The sequence below is a fragment of the Penaeus monodon genome, chromosome 11, assembly GCF_015228065.2.
Source record: "Penaeus monodon isolate SGIC_2016 chromosome 11, NSTDA_Pmon_1, whole genome shotgun sequence".
NCBI lineage: Eukaryota > Metazoa > Arthropoda > Malacostraca > Decapoda > Penaeidae > Penaeus > Penaeus monodon.
In genome coordinates this window covers 23234281-23256780 of record NC_051396.1, presented here as the reverse complement: position 1 = coordinate 23256780, position 22500 = coordinate 23234281, and the positions used below count along the sequence as shown (strand labels likewise).

The following is a 22500-nucleotide window of genomic DNA, read 5'->3' as shown; positions in this document are numbered from 1 at the left end:
TTCTTTTTGGAAAAAACAAATTTTTGTAATGACATATCTGAAAATGCTTTATCAAAGAGTTGTATATATATATATTTTTCCACAAAATGATGTCATATAGGTAGAATACACGAAAAAATCCTTTATTACACAGTCAGATACTGAAATTAAGGAAGACCTAATATTTTATACTTGCACAGGCCTCTAGATGAAGGTAAGAAGGTGAAAGAAAAATTTGATGCCATATTCAATGCCACTAAATACATCAAATGTCTTGATACGATACGTAAGCTACGTGCGGAAATGAAAACAAGTAAGTAACTCATTTATTCTTTGAAAATGCTTGCCTGTAGCAAACATGTATGTGGTTTCCAAATATGATAAGATAAAAAGTAGTGTGTGGTTCTTTTAACTGTTGATTTTGATTTCTTTGGGAATTATTTTAGCACATATGTATTATATACTTTGATGACGATATATCTTGCTTAACAAATTAGAAGTAATCAATATTTGAAGAGTTAACATTAATATTACTGAACAATAAAAAGAATGTTAACTAAAGCCTGAACATTCCAGAGGTGAAAAACATGCATGAAGTCATTGACGGCCTCAGGAAGTGGCGAGATGAGGCAAACCGAAAGCGTGATGACTTGAAGGCATCTTGTGAGCAGCAAAATAAAATTAAGGTTCAAAAGAGTAAACTGAAGGAAGAACTGGAGCCAATTCGAGAACGTCTGAAGGAAATCTGTGACTTGGAAGAGAATGTTGGCCGTTTGAATGGAGAGCTGAGTAAGTTTTCTCTGTTAAAGTAGAACATGCCTCAGAAGTTCACTCCTTATCCAGCAGTATACCTCTTAAGAGCCAGACATGCATTTTAAATATTTTCATTTGGGTTTGTTTCCTATGTGGTTCTTTTTATCCCTTACAAAGCCCCTTGCAGAAAAAATGCTCTAGAACGTGAGTAAGAACATATTTGTATATTCAAAAGTCACTTTTCATATTTTCTCTCCTTTTCTTTATTTGTGTGTTTCTTTATCCTTAACTTAATAAATTTAATATCAATAATATCCTAATGTTTATTACCTTTCCTTTCTTATCTTTTCTATTGATAGATCTACAAATACTTTGCCATGTTTAATTGTTAGATGATTTCATTCATATGAATGCCAGGAGATACAATCATACTAAGATAGGAAAGGAAAATTTCTCTAAAGGTTCTCCAATAAATTTCATTGCCCTGTGGAAGGACATGGTTATGTAGTAAGTTATTTTTGTGAGCAGAATCATATGGTGCTTTGAGATGAAAATGTTGGGGTGTTATCCACATGCCAGAGTGAAATTTCTTTTCTAAATGCTTTGTAGTTTCTTTAGTAGATATTTCCAATAATGCTAATAAAAATTTACATGACAGTAGATATCACAGATAACAAGCAAACCCAACCCTTTTTTTTAAGCATACTTTTCTTTTCCCTCTTAGTTGGAGAGAAGCATAAACTTGAAGCCCTAAGGCAGAGCCAGGCAGACCTGCGGGCGACCCTTTTGGAACAATTGGACTGTTCAGACGAGGAGCTGCACCGCATGATACAGGATTTTCAAAGGAACTTAGAGAACATGGAAGAGGAACAGGAGAAGGTAGGGGGGGACTTAATGTGAAGTTGGAAGGAGGGTGATTATTGAAGGAGGGTAATTATTGAAAGGGTGAATTATTTCTGGAAAAGAGTAAGGAGACCAGAGATGAGGGAAAGCATTCAGTAAGCAACATTTTGTATTTGGAAATGACTCTTAATGTCAAAGTACTGTTTTTGCTTGTGCCATCAATCTTCATAGTAGAAAAATATTATTTTTGTGTTAACTGCTTTGACAAAGTACTCTTTCTTCATAATAATAAAGTACAATACTTGTATTTTTATTAGTAACTCTATAATGATGGAATACAATCAATTTATCATATGCTTTACAATGTGAAAAGTATGTTATTTATGTATATTACATACTTTTTATTGGGATGAAGTGCTCCTTTATTTACCCTATGTGGTAAGTCTTCTTCTTCTTCTTCTTCTTCTTCTTCTTCTTCTTCTTCTTCTTCTTCTTCTTCTTCTTCTTCTTCTTCTTCTTCTTCTTCTTCTTCTTCTTCTTCTTCTTCTTCTTCTTCTTCTTCTTCTTCTTTGTATTTTACTGATTACAATGTTGCTCCCATATTCACTTGAAGGTAATGTCTCGGATGCAAAGCATTCAGAGAGAGAAGGAGAAGAATCAAGCTGAGATGTCTAGGACAGAAAGACTTCGAGGAGAATATGAGGCAGCTTACAAAACACAGCAGGATTACCTGAAGGAACGAAACAGACGGATGTCAAGCATTACCAAGGAATTTTCCTTTGCAGGTGAATATGCTAGTTTTCATTAAAAAGGAGGGTCAAGGTTTTCACAAGTCAGCATATTGTGAAAATCTTAAGAGATTTGGAAATGTGTGACATTGTTTTATTGTAAATGTTTAATTGTTTTGGTGTAGCTACCTGTTACAACAATGATGTGTGATGTGTGAAAAACTATTTTTCTGTCCAAGATGAATTGTGTGAAAGTGATACCAATCAAATGGGTTCATATACGGAAATCTAATAGCATTTGTAGGGCACATTCACGAACCAGGAAAGACAAAAAAAATGGAGAAACCCACCCATCAGCTTTAAGTGTTGTGAGATTACGAAAATCAGCAAAATAAAGGAGGAGGACTATCTTCACATCCAAAGGAAGCCTTTCCTATTTGTAAAATTACTAATTTTCTAGTTTCTTGAGATCTAGTATGAAGGTTAGTTAAAAACTGGAAAAAAAGGGAACAACACAGGAGTAAACAAAAACATATTAGAGCCAGGCTACAGTGTAGTGCCATGATCAACTGACTTGTTGCATAGGCTTTACTGCCAAAATAGTTCAGTATAGTTATGTGAATTGGAAATAACTGCTTACAATGGGGAGTTGTTGGCCAAAGTACAAGTGGTAGCAGCTCAGCATGAACTATTGGTCCAGAGAGTGATAGGATGTTTAATGTTTGCCTCATCACCACCAGTGCTGTCTGCTTTTCCTCAGTGTCAGTCAGGCTTGTGGACTACTGGAATCCCAAAGGTTGGCTGGTGTAGTTGCTTTTCAGGAAGAGACAACTATAGAGGGCATACTTGGGCTCTAATGAAGGGGCAGGCTTATTGAAATAGAGGATGGGAGAAAACACATATTTCTTTACCATATTCTTGTCCAGGTGATTAGAGGCAGGTGAACAGCAGATACTAAAGGGAAAGGGCATAACAAAATGAAAGATGCTGAAGCATGTACTAACAGAAAGGAGAGAAATAAGTCCAGATGGGGTGAAAAGAAGCAGGAACTAAAGCTACAGCAACCCCAATTCCCTCCCTCCCTCCCTCCCTCTCTCTGAATACATAGATACTCACACTTCCTGTGTTTCCTGGCTGTACTTCTACCTTCAGCAACGGCTTAGAAAGCACATCCTCCTAACCTTAGATGAAGGCAGCAATGCAGTAAAAAAGAAAAGAAAAAAAAAGGCGAGATATAAGATCAGGAGCCAGTGAAACACATGCAGTGAGAGAGAGGGAAACTCACTCCCATATACAACCACCCTCCCTTCCTCATTGAGTTGACAGGAGAGAATAAAAGGGGGCACAAAAGGAGAAAAGTGCAGGGAGAAGGTGAAAGAACACAAAACAAGGGAAAACACAACCCATCCTACCTTGTCAAGGAATGGGCACAGAAAAAAACAAACAAGAGTGCAGCAAAACCACAGAATAGCAGAGTCAGTACAGTACCCACACACCTATGTGGAAGAGAGAAGATTGTTTTTCCTTATCATGCAGCAGTGGATCTGACAGGTTGCCAGGTGGGCTTTCTCTTATTTTTGTCTTATGTGGTTCTTTTGGTGAGCATTTCCTCTGTTTGAAGTTGGCCCAGTTGCGTGTCCTGATTAGATTTTACCTGACTGCTATAATCTTCATGCCAGACTTCTAAGAAACAGGGAATAGTAATTTTGGTAATGGTGATGAAGCAATGAAAAAAGGAATTAAGGTTGCTTGTTTTGTTAAAGGAAGAGTAAAAGATTAAAACTGAGGATAGCACTGTATTTTAGAAAACATTATGGTGTTTACTGATTTTTAAAGATAATCCTCTCAAGGAGTGCATAATGTCATCCACACAAGTTGCTGTTTTCTGTTTGCTGGAACAGTTTTACAAGTAACATTACAGATGTTTTAAAAAGCTCAAGAAATACCCACAAAGCCCTTGAATATAATATTGCACCAGTTAGGTAAGGGAACTGTTCCAAGAGATGGCAAGAATTTTGAATAAAAAACTGTTAAAAAATAACCACTTGAGAAATCACAGTAATTCTTTTGGTGTTGCAGAGGCTGAAGATGCACATATTTTGAGCTATATAATAATGTAGAATTTTTTGTAGGCCGTGGGGAATTTCCACAGTCCATGCTGATTTCAGATCTTTGTTATGTCTGAAAGAGCCTGTCAGTTCCTTGGAACAGTTGTTTTCTAATTTTTCAATAGCATTTTTAGTGAAAAAATAAAATATTGAGAAATTCACAAAAAGTTTAAAAATTGGAAAATGACTTCTGAGGTATTAACTAGTTCTTTCCAAAAAGAAAAGAAAAAAAATCAAAGGCTTTCCTTTTTGATGAAAAAATATTTTTTGAGAAACCTTCATTTGAAGCCTGGAATCTTTTTGTTCTTATTTTTGATAATTCATATTTCATCCAGCATAGGTATGTTATGTATAAAAAGAGTATATAGATCTACTTTTCAGTGCATAATGACCAAAAAGTCAGGGTAATTATTTCATTATATTAGAAAAACATTAACACAACTTATTTCCAAACATTACTATTTTTTATATTTTTCAGGTATAAATTAATCAGTATGCAATCTTGCTTCATGTATATTATATCAAATATTCATAAAGTTGAACTTAATACACATACATTCGTACTTGCATGAATATATACACATACATTCGTACTTGCATGAATATATACACATACAAATATATACAGATACACACATATGCATACATATTACTTGCATTCTCATATACAGACATGTATACATCCATGTAAACATGCACATAACTGTTAGGAACTGATACTATTGTTAGGGTAATGGCTACAATAGAGGACCAGCAGTTTGCCAGCAGTTTGCAGTTTTGCATTGTTTACCCCAAGACAGGAATAAAGATAGGATATAATATTCCCATGGGAGATTTGCCAGGCATGTACAAGTACTCTTAACTCAATTACATCTAGGTTGACCTTATCATCTTAGGGATGGTCCCCTTAATCCAATGACTACGGATTTATGTACTGTCCCCTATATTTTTGTGAATTTTGTTACATACAGATGGCTCCACATATGCTCAGCCAGCAAGAAGGCTATAGTAGCCCCTAGTGACTACTCCTGATTTCCTCATTCCTTAACATTGCGGGAAAATATATTTTCTTCTTAATACTATTGATATTGTTACTGACATTATGATTATTAAATTGTTATTAAAATCTTGGTAACATTAAAGGCAATGAAATAATACAAAAGAAACTTCCCAAAAATCAAGGAAAAGGATAAACAGGTGAGATAAGTAGGACTAATAACTGTCCTTGGTGACTAAGCACTTGTAGAGCCATCTGTGTGTAAATACAATGATGAAACTTTTTATTACAGTGGGCATGGCATGTATTCTTGCAATCCATGCCGATTGTGTTAAAGAATGTCTTTTATTTTTCCAGAATTTATGGGTGTTGAAGACTTCAGCGAACAACAAGCTCAGTCTCTTTTGTCCAAACTCCTCAAGGTTGTTGAAGAGGAACGCAAGAAGATTGCAGAGAAGAAAGAGGAGTATGAAAGAAAAGAACAAGCTGTGCAGAAGGAGATTGATGGATTAAGGTTAGAACTGATGCCAAGCTGAAGGAGAGGTCTGAGTAGATGTTTAGTTTTGTCTTTCTTTTACATGATATTACTTTTGTTAACTCCAAGAATCCAGAAAACGTGACCATCACGTCATGGAAAAATTTGGTTTGAGGAGCGGGTGAAGTGAATATGTTGTCATAGGAAAATTTGGCTGTGTCCCAGGGTGATGTGAACTTGCCAATGTAAGCATTGTAGCTGAAGGCCAGGGTGACAGGAATGACTCACTGTGAGTGCACAAAGCTATTGGAGGGTGATTACATTCATTTAGGAAGGGAATTTTGCATTATTTCCATTGATAATGTGTGTGGAATGTACCATGTGTGAGCCATGACTGGAAGAACACTGGCTTCAGGGAGGACACTATTTTCATGCTCAGGATCCTATTCCTCCAAAGGGGAGGCACAGAATTTTGTCACCACAAATTAGTATTCGTATGTGCCTAGCCTACAAGCCAGTCAGATTGGTCACTCAGTTAAGCCTAATTCCCATATTTTGGGCCATTCGATGGTAGTGGAGCTTCTGGATTAAATGGGCTGATAATGTGCTGATTGTTGTTATCATTTTTTTATTGTTATATGGCCTTGCTTTATTCAGGAAAATAAGAAGCTGATGCTGTTTGGGTTGTATTCTTATATATATGAACACATCCCCTTTATTTATGAATTCTCCTATAATTTTAAGTTAATATCATTATCTACAAGATTTTATATTCATATTCGTAACTTAAAAGTGTATATTTTGGTTTGTTATTGGTTATTAACGTGGGAAAAATCTGACTTCATAGTATTATGACATCATTTTCATGATACAAATATTATGCTTATTCTAACACTTTCGGTTAACTTAGTATTTGTCAGTTTCAGTGTTATGAAGTGCCAGTGAAATATGCTGTGATGCCAATGTTGGCATCATAATTCCATTTTATCTTAGTTGCTGCTGAGTGATCCCTGTATTCCATTAAATTTTTTAGACTGTATATTGCCCTAGAAATTCTATATTTCCACTCATCATCCCTCTTTCCACCAATCATGTACCTTAGTTTACCATGAAATGAACTTGAGGCTACATTGAATCTTTCCTTTCAACTTTGTGTGCGTGTGTGTGCATGCATGCATGGGTGAGTGAGGAAGAAACCATTAGATAAGAGAATCTCAGGATGACACATTCAAAGTTACCGCTTGTGGGCAAGTGTCCCATACACGAACAACATGGGTTTTTAAATCATCTGAAACAAACTAGTTGATAGGAAATAATGATATTTTTCATCTACTTTTCCTTTAATTCTTTCAGTATAAAGGGCATTTCTTTTCCTGTAAAATGATCCTGAATTGAGCTTTCTGTTACAAATTGTAGATATATTACAAGGGTTAGAATAACTAATCTGTTGCATAGACCAGATCATTGTAGTAAAAAGATGCATGTCAACAGGCTAAAATGCATGTGTTAAGAAACATTTGTTTGGTGTTCAGAGTAACTCTTGGTCTCCAAAGTGTCCAAGAAGCATTGTCACTTCATTGTTTAGATGTATCATTTGAATATTGTAAACCTTTATTATTCTTATAACTAAATTTCACTTTAATCCAAACCAAATACAGAACCTCTGAAGCTGCCCTGGACCATGACATTAAGACTAAAGGAAAGCAGTTAGATGAAACAGGCAAGAAGATCCGCCAGCTCAAGCAGACGTTAATGCGTAATGAGAGTGATTTGTCAGACATGGATTTAGACTCGCTGAAGGTGGAGCTCACCCAGGTAGAAGATATGATTGCTAAGGAAGAATCAAAAGTCAATTTGACTGAGGTTAGTGAGAAGAGTATTTTATTTTTTTTTTGTCTATATTTTTGATACTATATGTGTGTTAATGTATTCTTTTTCCTAATGGAAATGATAGTAATGGTTTAGATGCACTTTTTTGGTTATTTATGCACAATTTTGTATTGTAAAAATATAAGTGAAATATAGAATTGAAATTATAACTTCACAATATGACCTAGATATAAGTTAAGATGGGGAAGATGTCTGTAAACATCCAGTGTTTAATTTGTGTTTATTGTCCAGCTTACTGCAGAGATAGAAACGGCTAAAAAGAACAAACGAGAAGGAGAGCATGAGGTTGATGAAATCAAAAGGGTAGTGGCAAAGATGAACCGCCAGGCTAATGCTCGATCTCAGTATGACATCCATATGAAGGAAAAGAAGGAGTTAGAAAATAAAATTGAATTTTTGTAAGTATGACCCACTCCCTATAGCCTCTCATCTGTAACTGTGTTGTTAGAATTATTGTTTTAGGCATGGGATCCACTACTCCGACTCAGACCTGATCCTTGAACTGGCTGTCCAATCTCTCAGATTGGTTACATTATTTTCTTAGAGTAGACATGTCTAATGAGGGAAGGGGGGAGCAGGAGTATTCTTTACCTTTGTACTACTCATCTAAGTTTCGCAAATTACTTCCTCTTTATCACAGGCTGGTTCTTTGGAATATGAAATTCATTTAATATACCTGTCTTGACTTGTGTATTGAACCTTTAATGCTTTATTTTTAAAAATTTGTTATAGTTATGTTATTGTTATTGTCCTCATTATTGCCATCATTTTCATTTTCATTATTATCATTATCATTATAATTATCAATGTCATTATTACTATTATCAGTAATGTGATGGTGATGATGATGATAATTTTTTTTGTAAAATATTTGATGATTTCTACCATATTCAGGAAGCGCAAGCATGCTGATGAGTTTGAGCATCTCCTAGAAGCTATTCCTGATGACAACATTAAGAATAAAGTTGATGCTTGTGCAGATAGTCTTGTAAGTAAAAAAAGGAAAAAAAATTATCATTATATATATTTTTTTTATTGTTTTTATGTATTTAGTTGACTTGTTTAAGATAGCTGGATTTAGTATTGCTAAGATCTTCTCTAGTAAAGGATGATTGCAAGTAATGACAAATTCAGATGAAATTTGTTTATGCATCCATACTTCCTTTTTCAGCGAAGGCGTGTTACTGAACTTCGACAAGAAATTGAAGGACTGAATAAGCGTAGAACCCAATTGTCCATGAGCATAAAAGGACAGAAACAACAGCAGAGTCGTAAAGAACAGGAAATCAGAGGTATGTATAACAGGAGTTGAGGATGGTACAGGAGTTTTTTTCTTCTTCTTTCTTCTTCTTCTTCTTCTTCTTCTTCTTCTTCTTCTTCTTCTTCTTCTTCTTCTTCTTCTTCTTTCTTCTCCATTTCTTCTTCCTTTTTCTCATGTTCTTTCTTCGTCTCATTTCTCTTCTTCTTCCTTCTTCTCCTTTCCCTCTTTCTCTCTTCCCCTTTCTCTCTCTCTGCTCTCTTCCTCTTCTCTTCCTCTTCCTCTTCCTCTTTCTCTTCCTCTTCCCTTCCTCTTCCTCTCCTCTTCCTCTTCCTCTTCCTCCTTCTCCTCTTCCTCCTCTTCCTCTCTCTCTCTCTCCTTCCTCCTCCTCCTCCTCCTCCCCCTCCTCTGCCTCCTCCTCCTCTCCTCTGCCTCCTCTCTCCCTCCTCCTCGCCTCCTCCTCCTCCTTCCTCCTCTCCTCCTCCCCTCCTCCTCTGCCTCCTCCTCCTCCTCCTCCTCCTCCTCCTCCTCCTCCTCCTCCTCCTCCTCCTCCTCCTCCTCCTCCCTCCTCCTCCTCCTCCTCCTCCTCCTCCTCCTCCTTCCTCAATCCCATCCACATCCACATCCACATCCTTACCCCAATCCCTTCCCCTTCCTCATCCCCTCCCCCTTCCACATCTACATCTACATCCCCATCCTTACCCCGATCCCTTCCCCTTCCTCATCCCCTCCCTTTTCCCCCTCCCCATCCCCTCCCCCTCTTCCATTTGACTGTGTTAGCCCCCTTTTTTTCTTTGCTTTGACTTATATATAATTATGACTGTGTTAGATTTAACTGCATTAGATTAAACTTTATTTTAGCGTTTTACTGCCTCCTCTTACATTTCCTTGCAATTCCTCTTTCGCTCTGTTCTTTAATTTTTCAATAGCATATGTGTAATTACCATGCTATGAACTTGAAGAAATAATTGTGTTAAGAGCATAGAGAAATTACTATTAGTTATTATATTCCCTTTAGCACTAATAAACTCTTATTTCTAGAACTGGAGAGCAAAATAGACAACATCTGTGATGGTATGAATCTAGATGAGGCCCTTGAAAAGTCAAAGGAAGTGAAGGACAATCTTACAGTAAGAAAAAAGTTGTTGAAGTGTAATTTCATATATTACCTTAATATTAATTTTTTCTGCTGTTAATGAGTTCAGTATTACATCACTTGCCCTGCAAGTTATGAGGTCAGTTATCAGTCATATATTATGTAAGGCATTATTAGATTATTAATCAGCAATGTATTAGGTAAATTATTAAATACTTTTTATGAAGCTGATGTAGAACCTTTTACTAAGAATCAATGATTGATGATTATTTGTAGATATTGAGATTCAGAAATTTGTGTTTTATTTTAAGATTGATTGCAGTTTTGGTTTGATGGAAATGTGTGAAGTGTTGATTGTTGATATTGTTTACTGGTTCTTTTGTAATGTTTATATCATTCCTGTTCCAGTCAGTGTGATTATCATTCTTAGAATTCCTTATATTTTATTTTATATATTATTTTTTGTAATTCAACTTTCATTCTTTTATTTTGAATATACTAATTGAAAATCAGTACAACTGTTTTATGTTTAAAATGTACTCTACATTTACAGCGTGAACGAGGAGATCTCTCCAGTTCCATCACTGTTTTAAATCGTTTCACTGCCAAGCTCCGTCAGAGAGACTGCTGTCCTCTCTGTCACAGAGACTTCCCATCAAAAGATGAAGTCAATCAACTTATTGAGGAGGTGTGTGTGGTTGTACAGATTTGTAATATAAAGTGTTCCAGGCTTGTATGATGTTCTGTCCTCTGCTCAGCTTAGGACATAGCGGGCATGTATCTTCTTTCTCTATTATTTAGAACAGTTATTTTAATCCATTAGAGGGCTTTGCCAAACAAAAGAACAGCTGATTATTTCACACACTAGAGCAAGTTCACTGCTTGTACTGTGGATAGATACCTTAAGAAATCCAATTAGTTTTAGTTCATTGTAGGCACATAATTATAATAGGTCCATGACCAAACTGCATGCAGAAAGATACAAATTCCACTGAAACTTGTCTTGTCAGTGCTGAAAAGACTACAATCTTATTTTTTAATCCTTAAAGACCTTTTTGTCATAGATGTAGCTAATTGAAAAAAAAAAAAATAATAATAATTGCTCAGTCTCATCCACTGTGATCATGGAAGCCCTGTCGATATTATTATATCGACTGTTTGGTAAGTTCCATTCAACTACACCTATGATTGTTGAGCTGTGTCACATATTTCATCGAGCCAAATCCTAGATCTTTTCCTCCTAACCAATTTAAAAATTACATAGCATTTGATATTGGATTCTCTGTATGATTGAATAAACTTGCAATATTGGATATATCATTTGTTACATATAGATCCCCCTATTCCCCCTTCACCCACAATACAATTACATATCAGAGATAGCACCTTGTACATCATTGTCCATTTATTATATTAATGGCTATAATTATATATATATTTAAATAAGCATTTTATTGTTTTAGATGATAATTATTTTTTGATGTGTTTTAATTCCATATTCATAGGCAGTTTATCCTCATTTTCATTGAAACTTGAAAGATAATTGTGATAGCTTTTTCAGCTTTTCACTCTACTGAGACTTGTACTTAAGATGTGTAAAGTTTTTCTCTTAAAATGTATGCAACCAAAATTTGCCTTAGTAAACCATGAAAAATGATTTTTGCGGCTGGAAAAACAAACAAGCTAAAGGGTTTGCACTTCTAAGGGGTTAAAATGATGGCACATTGGTAAGCAGTTATCTCTACTTTTGACATTTGGAGAAGTATAAAGCAATTGCTACAACCACCATGCTGTTCTTCATATTTGGGCAGTGTATTAGTGTATGCATATAGAATATTATGAAATTATTTGCATATGTAAAGACATAGTTTTTCTTTTGTTTCAGCTTGAAGGAAAGGTGATTAGTATTCCAGGTAAATTAGAAGAGGTCAAAGTAAAACTTGATAAACAAGAGAAGGTCCATGACCAGATAATACAGCTTAAACCCCAGAGAAACCTGGCAAACAGTGCCAAAGTGGAACTAGACAAGATCAGGTATGTTCTGGTTAGCAGAGTTCTTAGCACTGCTTTCATTACATGTCTGCAAATCTATTTAAACTTAATATGTAAAGCATTAATGAAGGAAAGAAGCATGCCAAAAATGAAGCCAAAGATTGCAAAAGCTTATTGGTCAAATTTATCTGGAAACATTTATTGCACTGAGAATTTGCTTATTAAATTGTTATAAATTTAAAGAGAAGATGACTTCATTTGTATAATTGCCCATTTTTCAATATATTAAAATTATGAATAATCCTTGATTTCACAGAATAAGACTTCCAGCATTATTACATTACAATGGTACTTCATTAATATACCACCTTCTTCAGAGCTCAGATTGAAGAGGAGATGAAAGAGTTGGCTAAAGTAGACTCAGAACTGGAATCCCAGAAAGAAATGCTGGACATGACACAGGGAGATGAGGAAATGGCTCGACAGATCCAACCAGATGTGATCACAATTGAAAACAATTTGAGAAAGGTTAAACAGCTTAAGATTCAAATTGATGATCTCCAGGCAACTTTGGGAAGCTCAGGTAAAGGTAGCACCAAGGTACTTTAACATAGGCAGCACCACTCCATATAGATGAAGAAAATGCTAGTTGGCAACTGCTGAGCTAAGACAGCCTTTTCACTTTCATTCATTACAGATATTAAGTTTTTATATTGCACAGATTGACAGAGTCAAAAAAGGAATGGACTTAGTGACATCATCGTGTTCAGCCAAAGAGTGTGCACAGTGAGAAGTAAGATATAGCTAGATATATAATTATATGTATAATTTACTTGATATTGTCATAACTACCAGAAATAATACCAAGATTCTCTTTTTTTTATGATAAGGAAGAGTTCTTTACAATTACCAGCCATCAGAATATGCATGGCAAAAAATAAATTTCTTTTTTGGGTTCAACAGCCTAAATGGAAGTGATGCTACCTGTGTTATATGTACCCAGGGTAACACTGTTATGAGAGGTGTCACTCATAAGTATGTTATTGTATGGTGTTGTTGCTCTTGATTGTTGTTGCTTCTTATGGGATGTGTTTCACAGATGGAGGAATGACCATGGAAGAGGCAGTGACTCGACAGAGTGAACTGGAAGATAAACTTCGCAAGTTGCAGGCCAAAGTTGAAGAATTGCAAGAACGGCTTCAGGAACACAAGGATCGTCTTCAAGGACTTAAAGACCGCAAATTGAGACTTTCCACCCAGGAACTTGAGGTTAGCAAACAAACTTTAGTGTTGCTATTTTGAATATGTGGTTTGTATTCTGGAATGAATACTTTTCAAAGTCTTGATGCCATTCAATGTTTGTAAACTCATTGGATGTTATTATCATTTTAGTTGAAGACCAAGCTTCAGGAAACAGAGAAACTGAAGGAAGACATTTCTAAACTAGATGAGGAACGCAACAAGCTCACAGAGGACATAGAAAAGGCTCAAGTGGATATAGCCCCCTTTAAGTTCCAGATAACGACCAAAACTTCCGAGAAGACAAAGCTCATGGAGGAAAAAGACTCTTGGATTGACACCCAGAATAATAAGGCATGTTATTTAATATGTTCTGGATGATTGGTTTTTATTTTCTGTTCTCGTCTTTTTCCAGGTAGAGTCAGTTAATAGATGCCCTACTCATAGACCACTCATCTCCAGTATATCTCTAATACATGCTTCCTTATTTTATGCATTAATTATGTTATTTTTATAGTATCTGATAGATGATTAACACACTCTGTCAGTTTTGTTACCTTTTTTATATCATGTTTGATAGTGATTTTATAGTTGCCATCATGTATAAGAAATGGGTCTCTTTAAGGGAAAATCTTTCCTTACTTTCAGTCTCAGGCTGTACTTCAACAGCTCTTAACTTCTCCATTTGATTAATAGGTGAGCACAATCCTCGAGACACACAGGAGGGCAAATGATTTACACAAGAATATCAGTGCTTATATTTCAAGAAGGGAAGAAAACCAGCTGAAGGAAATTCGTGAGAAGGTTTCTACTCTCCAGGAGGCTGCCTCAAGCCTGGAGGCACAAAAGAAGACTGTTGATGAACAAAACCGTGATATTGAGAAGCAGCTTGCCAATCAGAAGGTATTGGGGGGGATGTTTTTTAGGTTTTAGCTCATGATCGTTTATTTTATTATGATGATTATCTTTAATGTTTCATCTTCTAATTCTGCTTATTTGGGGGAGTGAGGGGGCTGGATATTTGATTAGGGCAGAACGGGCAATTGCTTATGATATCCTTATTTATGCATACTGTTGTGATTTTTCCAAGTTTCCCCCTCTCTCTCCTTTCTCTGTAGCAAAGGAAACGTAACTTGGATGATGAAAAGAAAATCCGTGAGAAGGAGACAGAAGCAAAGCGGGTGCAGAAAGCGATTAGAAATTTGGAGGAACGTATAAGGGGTTTTGACTATGACAAGCTCATAGATGAAAAGACAGAACTCCTGCAGAAGTCTAGTAGAATAGACAATCAAGTAAGAAGCACACCTTCAATTTTATTATTTGCATTTCCTTGTCATATTTATTGACATAATTTTCTCAATATCTGTTCATTAGTCAAGCAAAATATTCTTTCTACTTCACAATATATATTACCTTCTCTTTCCTAATGTAATGATCCTGATTAGGCCTAACCTGAGACACAGAAATTGAGGTCACTGAATATTATATTCTTCATTATATTAACTACATGCCTGATTACCAAATTTCCTCTTTTCAAGGGAGGCATTCTGGATGGACGTCTACAAGAGGTCAACAAAAGTATTCAGACACTGGAAAGTGAGCTGAGAAGAAAGGAGATTCGAGATGCTGAAAAGAATTATAAGCAGAAGTTTGTGGAAATGAAGGTATGGCAAAAATTAATAGAGAAAAATAATTTTTTTCTGGTTTCCCTTAATGTACTTCATAAATAACTGCCTTGAGATATGTGTGTTTTCATAGTTGTATAATTATTATAAAGAAATAAGCAGTTTAATTGTATGCCAATTTATGATCATAAAAATTGTTTGAATAGATGTGGCCTACATTCCTATTATACACTGTTAGACCCATTATTTGGTGCCCGTGGATAGTGCCCATGCTCTAAGAAGTATAGTAAAACATTTTGAAGTATTAAAAAAAAAAAAAGAGAAAAGAAAAGAAAAACTATATATACACAAATATATATATGTACATGTATATGTATATATGTGTATATGTATATATTAATGTTTATAAATATTTACACACACACACACACACACACACACACACACACACACACACACACACACACACACACACACACACCAAAACACCCCAAAAAAACCAAAAAAAAAACCCCCACCACCCCCAACAAAACACAAAAACACCCCCAAAAAAAACCCCCCCCCCAAAAAAAAAAAAAAAATTTTTGTAATTTTTTTTACCTTTTTACCCATTCACCATTGGAATCATTTTTTTAAAAATTAATTTATTAAAATTTTTTTTTTAACTTTTTAATTTCATCACGATTTCGGATTCTAAAAAAATAAACATTTTAAAAAGCCTAATAGTTCCACCCGATAGGAGCCAAATTTAACAATTATAAATTTTCGTTAAACTTTTAAAAGAATTTTTTTTTCCCTCCCTCCAGGTTTGGGGTTTTTTCCCCCCCAAAAAAATTTTAATTTGTTTTTGGTATTTTTTTTTTTTTCCTTTTTTTCCCCCTTTTTCCCCCCCCCTTTTTTTCCTTCCCCCCTCTTTTCCCTTTTCCCCTTTTTTCCTTTTCCCTTTCCCTTTCCTTCCTTTTTTCTTTCCCCTTTTCCCCCTTCCTTCCCCCTTTTCCCCTTTTCCCCTTTTTCCTCCCCCCCCTCCCTTTCCCCTTCCCCTCTTTTTTCCCCCTTTTTTTTCCCCTTTTTCCTTCCTTCCCCTTTTTATTTCCCTTCCTTTTCCCTTTCCCCCCCCTCCCCTTTCCCCCCTTTTTTTTTTTTTTTTTCTTCTTTTCTCTTCTCTTGTTCTCTTCTCTTTTTTCTCCCCTTTTTTTCCTTTTTAATTTTTCCCCTTCCTTTCCCCTCCCTTTTCTTTCCCCATTCTCTTCCCTTTTTCTTTTTTTTTTCTTTCTTTCTTTCTTTTTTTCTTTCTTTTTTTTCTTTCTTTCTTTTTTCTTTTTCTTTTTTCCCTTTCTTTCTTTCTTCTTTTTTTTTCTTTTTTAAATTTTCCCTTTCCCTTCCTTTTTCCCTTTTTCTTTTCTTTTTTTTTTCCCCTTTCCCTTTCCTTCTCTTTTTTTCTTTTCTTTTTTTTTTCCCCCCTTTTCTTCTTTTTTAGGGTTTTTTAAAAAATATTTTTCATGCAAAAACGAGCCCCAAAAAAAAGGGGAGGAAAAAGGAAAAATTTGGGAAGCCAAGTTTGTCCGGGCAAAAATCTTGCTTTACACAAGGGGAAAAAAAAAACCCAAAAATACAACGGGGGTTTGGGGGGTCAATTTAAAACAAAAAACCCAACGGGGGGGGGGACAAGGGGGGGGTTTTCAAAAAAAGAAGAAAAAGGGGGGGGAAAAGGGCCCCTCCCCGAGTAAAAAGCCCAAACCAAAAGGGGAAAAGGGAAAATAAACCCCCCCAAGGGGGGGGCCGGAAAAAAACAGGGGGGGAAAAACAGTTTTGGGGAACTGGGGGGTCCAGAAGGAGTTGGGGGGGGGAAAAAAGGAAAAACCCCAAAGAAAAAAAAAGAGGGGGGGCAAAGTCCACAAAGGGGGGGAGGGATGACGAGGGAAAAAAAAGGGCCCGGGGGGGGGGAAAAGGGAAAGGGGGAGGGAAAGGAAAAAAGGGGGGGGGGAAAAAACAAAAAGGGAAATTGGGAAAAAAAAGGGGAATAATTAAAGAAAAAAAAAAAAAGGGAAAAAAAATAAAAAATTTAAATTTAAAATTTAAAAAAAATAAATAAAATAAATTTTTTTTTAAAAAAAAAAAAAAAAATAAAAAAAAATAAAAAAAAAAAAAAAAAAAAAAAAAAAAAAAAAAAAAAAAATTTAAAATTTAAAAAATTTTTTTTTAAAAATAAAAATAAAAAAAATATAAAAAATAAATAAAAAAAAAATAATACAAAAATAAAATAAAAAATATAAAATAAATATAAAAATATACAATATAAATATTTTAAAAAATTTTTTAAAAAATAAAAATTTTAAAAGATATATAAAAGATACAAAAAAAAATAATAAAATATAATAATAATAATATAAATTTTTAATATAATAATATATAAATAATAATAAATTATTAAAAATAAAATATATAATATATTAAAATTTTTATTTAATTTAAATATATTATATATTTAAAATATTACATAAAAAAATTTTTAAAATTATTTATTTATTAAAAAAATATTTATATACCCATTTCCCCAAAAAATATTATGTATTATATGGGTTTAAGATGGGAAAAATTTTAAATGTTAAAATATATAAAAATAAGAATAATATATTATTTAAAAATAATTCATTATATAATAAAAAAAAATAATAAAAATAAAAAAATATAAATAATATAAAATAAAATTTTTAAATTTTTAATATTGTAGTAATGGAGAAATTTTTTTTAAAGGAAAAAAGGGAAAAAGGGGTTTTTTATGTAAGGGTTTTAAAAAAGGGGGGTTTTAAAAAAAAAAAAAAATTTTTCTTATTTTTTAATAAGGGTTGTTAAAAAAACAAAAATTAAAAATATATTTTTAAAATATATATAAATTATAAAAAATAAATCAAAATCCCCTTTTTTTTAATTCTATAATAAAAAAATATATTTAAATAATAATAAAAATATATTAATTTAAAAAAAATAAAACAAAAACAATAAAAAAATATAAATATAAAATACTAAAAATTAAAATAAAAAAATATTTTATATATAAAAAAAATAAAAAAAAAAAATTATAAAATAAATAAAAAAATAATTTTAAAAAAAATATAACCCAATAATTTTAAAAATTAAATAAATATAAATATTAAAAAAAAAATAATAATATTAAAATAATATAAAAATATATACAGGTTGATAGGCCCCCGTTTGTTTTGTAAAGGGAATTTTGATTGTATAGCCCCGGGGCCCAAAAAAAAAAAGTATGTTTCCCCCGGGAAAAAAGGAAATTTTTACCCCCTATATATAAATATTTAAAAAATTTTAAAAAAAATAATAAAAATTAATAATTTATAATATAATAAAATAATTATAATATATATAATAAAATATATATAATAATTAAATATTTTAAAAAATTTTAAAAATATTATATTAAAATAAACAATTAAATATATTAATTTATAAAAATATAATAATTTTAAAAAAAAAATATATATAGATATAAAAAAATAAAAAAAAAAAATATAATAAAATAAATTTTAAAAAAAATTAAAAAGAAATAAATTTAAATAAAAAAAAAATAAAAAAAAATTTAAAAGGAAAGAAATTTAAAAAAATAATATAAATAATAATATAAATATAATAATATAAAAAAAAAATATTTTAAAAAAAATATTAAAATAAAAAAAAAAATAAAATTTTTATAAAATATATAAAAAATTTTTTTATAAAATTTTATATTTATAATATATATATATATATTTTATTTAAATTTTATAAATATATATATAATAATAGAATATATATAAAATATTTTAATTTTTAAAAAAAAATATTATAAAATAATTTTCTATAAAATTTTTTTATATTTAAATATTTTTATTGATTTATAAATTAAATTATATCCCCAAAAATTTTTAATTTTTTTTAATTTAAAAAAAAAAAATTAAAAAAAAAGAAAATATTTTTAAAAAATAAAAAATTTAAAAACAAATTTAAAAATTTTTAAAAAAATAAAAATTTTTAATAATATTAAAAAATTTTTTTTTAAAAAAAAATATATTAAAAAAAATATTAAATTATTAAAAAATATAATTATTTAAATAATAAAAATATTTTAAAAAAAATTATAAAAAAATTTTAATATATTATATAAATTAAATTAAAAAAGAAATATTAAAATTTTTAAAATTTTTTATTTTTTTATATATATATATTAATATAAATATATAAAATAAATATTTATATAAAATTAATAAAATTTATAATACTTATTTATAATAACCCCAAAATTATAATTTTACAATTTTTTAAAAAAAAAAAAAATAAAAATAAAAATAATTTTAAAAAAACTTTTTTAATTAAAAAATATATAAATATAATTTTCCAAACCCCAAAAAATTTTTTAAAAAATTTAAATAAAATTTTTAAAAATAATTTAATTTTAAAATATAATTTTAAAATTATTATTAAATTTATATATAAAAATTTTTTTAATTAATAAAATTTAAGAAAAATAAATAAAATTTTAAAATATAAAAAAATATAATATAAATATATATTTCATATTTTTAAAAAAATTTAAAAAATAAAAAAATTAATTAATAAAATATAATATTAATAATAATATAAAAATTTTTTTAATATAAATTAAAATTTTAATATTAAAAAATATATATATATATATAATATAATAATATTAAAAAATATAAAATATAATAAAATAAAAAAAAAAATAAAATAGATATTTAATATAAAATAAATTTTTATAAATAATTTTTTAATTTTATATAATATATATTTGTATATATATATATAGTATATATATATATGTATATATATATAATTTTTATATATATAAATAATATATTATATATATATAATATAAAATTATATATATATATATAATATTTATATAATATATATACTATATATTTTTAAAATAAAATATATAAAATATATCATAAACAAAATATAATTTTATAAATAAAAAAATTATAAAAATAAATAAAAAATTTTAATATAATATTAATTAACTATATTAATATATATATATAAACAAAAAAATTAAAAAAAATATAAATATCACATATATAAATAAAAAATAATTTTATATATATAATAATAAATAAAAAATTTAATAAAATATATATAAATTTTAAAATATTATAATTATATATAAATAATAATATTATATAATATATTTATAAATATTATTTTTAAATATAAGATATATAATATATTAAATTTTAATTATAAATATAAATATTATTAATAATTTAAACAATAAATAAAATTTTATAATAACATAAAAAAATAAATTTTAAAATAAAATAATATAATAATAAATAAATAAAAATATAAAATATAAATATATTTTATTTTAATAATATTTAATATATATATATATATTATATAAATAATTTATATAATATTATAAAAATATTTATTTTTTTTTAAATGAAAATTTTTTAATATATTATAAAAAATATATATTAATATAAAATTATATTATTTTTTATATTATAAATAATATATTTTATATTATATAATTAAAATTAAAATAATATATATATTATATATAAATATTTTATATATAATTAAATAATAGAACACCACACCACACACACACACACACACACCACCCACCCCACACACACACCCACACAACACACACACCAACACACACACACCCCACCCCCCACACACCACACACCCCACCAAACACTGATAAAAATTAAGATCATTATAAACCATAATTCATAGATTGTATTTGCACTTATCATATGTTTTATCCTTTTTCAGGATGGCACTTGCAGAAACATTCAGCACTAACTGTGGCATCTTGGCCCTTGATGAACCAACCACAAACTTGGATCGTGAAAATATTGAGGCTCTTGCCTTTGCTCTGTTAGAGTAAGTGTGATTATTGTACAGAGTTGGAACAATCTTGTTATGGAAAATTAATTTAATTAATTATTTTTTTCTTGTAAATGTGTATTTTACTTCAGTTTTTTGAATTAACCAAATGTTGACGAGCATGGCGTGTACGTACATACCATACCAGCTGTGAGTTTACTTTAATATGTATTTTTACACATAGATGGCTACACTTGTACTGAGTCACCAATGAGCCAATTATGAGTACTACCTGTCTCGCCCATTTACCCTTTTCCTTGATTTACGAAAATATTTTATTTTATGTTATCTTATTTTGCTGTTACTAATGTTTATAATATTATAGTAATTATAATGTCTATAATCAAAATAACACCATCGATATTGATAGCATTATTAAAAAGACATTTTTCTAGCCAATTCAAGGAAAGGTGAAATCAAGAAAAGTCACAATGTCTACTAATGAACTCCTTTGTGGCTGAACACTAGCAGAGCCATCTATGTGCACACACACACACACACACACACACACACACACACACACACACACACACACACACACACACACACACACACACACACACACACACACACAGAGAGAGAGAGAGAGAGAGAGAGAGAGAGAGAGAGAGAGAGGAGAGAGAGAGAGAGAGAGAGAGAGAGAGAGAGAGAGAGAGAGAGAGAGAGAGAGAGAGAGAGAGAGAGAGAGAGAGAGAGAGAGAGAGACAGAGACAGAGACAGAATGTATACTCAGCATTTTCCCAGCAGCATTGGATTAACCTATTAATTTATCCTTTTGTTTGCTGTAGTAGTCTTCTTCCTTACAATTTTTAGATTTTTTGTTGACAAAAAATTACCCTTAATTTCACTGGTATGCAGTAAGAAGAGTATAGTCTTCTCACTAGCACACTGTTAAGAGACTACAAGATCATAAAAGTTTTGTTTTTAAATAGACACCAGAGAATGAATGTTGAACTATAGGGTTTTCTGAAATCCAGATACCCATAAAAACATAAATGTTATCCCCCTTTGTAACTTGTTTTAACATTTCTTTATAGAACACAATGTATTTATCTTTCAGCATTGTAAATAAGAGGGCAAGCCAAGAAAATCTGCAGTTGATTATAATTACACACGACCAAGAATTCCTGGAAAAGCTTGGTCATCCTGATTACACTGATTATTTCTCCCTAGTTGAAAGGAATGACAGGTAAGTGCATAAAAATTATTATTATTATTATTATTATTATTATTATTATTATTATTATTATTTTTTTTTTTTTTTTTTTTTTTTTTTTTTTACTTGTGGGAGCATAATGTCTTTCCTTTCCTGATATAATGATGAGAATGTTTAGTTAGTGATAGGAGTCATTGTAAAAAGAATAGTATTGCACCAAACTTTCATGTAACAGTAAAATAACAAGGATACTAACCCCTTATAAGGTGCTGGTAAGCAACACATGCACACACACTCACACACATGCACCCACACCCACATACTCCCCCACACATGTATATATCATATTATATAATAAATTTTATAAAAATTATATATATAATTATAATATAATTTATATTAATAGTATAATAATTTTTATATATATATATTTTTA

The 22500-nt window shown here is 30.7% G+C and overlaps 2 protein-coding genes across 2 annotated transcripts in view; both read left to right on the top strand.

Moving 5' to 3' along the window:
- LOC119578819 (DNA repair protein RAD50-like) overlaps positions 1 to 15022 on the top strand; it is a gene marked incomplete at its 3' end in the record, with an annotated part of 16745 nt that extends 1723 nt beyond the window's left edge. The window contains 18 exon segments of the mRNA XM_037926451.1: positions 180 to 292; positions 556 to 768; positions 1457 to 1611; positions 2189 to 2360; positions 5766 to 5922; positions 7542 to 7746; positions 8005 to 8171; positions 8668 to 8761; positions 8945 to 9065; positions 10073 to 10161; positions 10681 to 10815; positions 12013 to 12161; positions 12497 to 12702; positions 13219 to 13388; positions 13512 to 13712; positions 14055 to 14261; positions 14477 to 14650; positions 14897 to 15022. Coding sequence (XP_037782379.1) covers positions 180 to 292; positions 556 to 768; positions 1457 to 1611; positions 2189 to 2360; positions 5766 to 5922; positions 7542 to 7746; positions 8005 to 8171; positions 8668 to 8761; positions 8945 to 9065; positions 10073 to 10161; positions 10681 to 10815; positions 12013 to 12161; positions 12497 to 12702; positions 13219 to 13388; positions 13512 to 13712; positions 14055 to 14261; positions 14477 to 14650; positions 14897 to 15022 — 2854 coding nt within the window.
- Positions 15023 to 20786: 5764 nt separating this feature from the next.
- On the top strand, positions 20787 to 22097 carry LOC119578817 (DNA repair protein RAD50-like; the record flags this gene model as incomplete). The annotated part of the gene is given in 2 exon segments (XM_037926450.1): positions 20787 to 20905; positions 21969 to 22097. Coding segments are annotated over 2 exon segments (239 nt in total), but the record flags the coding sequence as incomplete, so codon positions are not given.
- Positions 22098 to 22500: the final 403 nt, after the last annotated feature.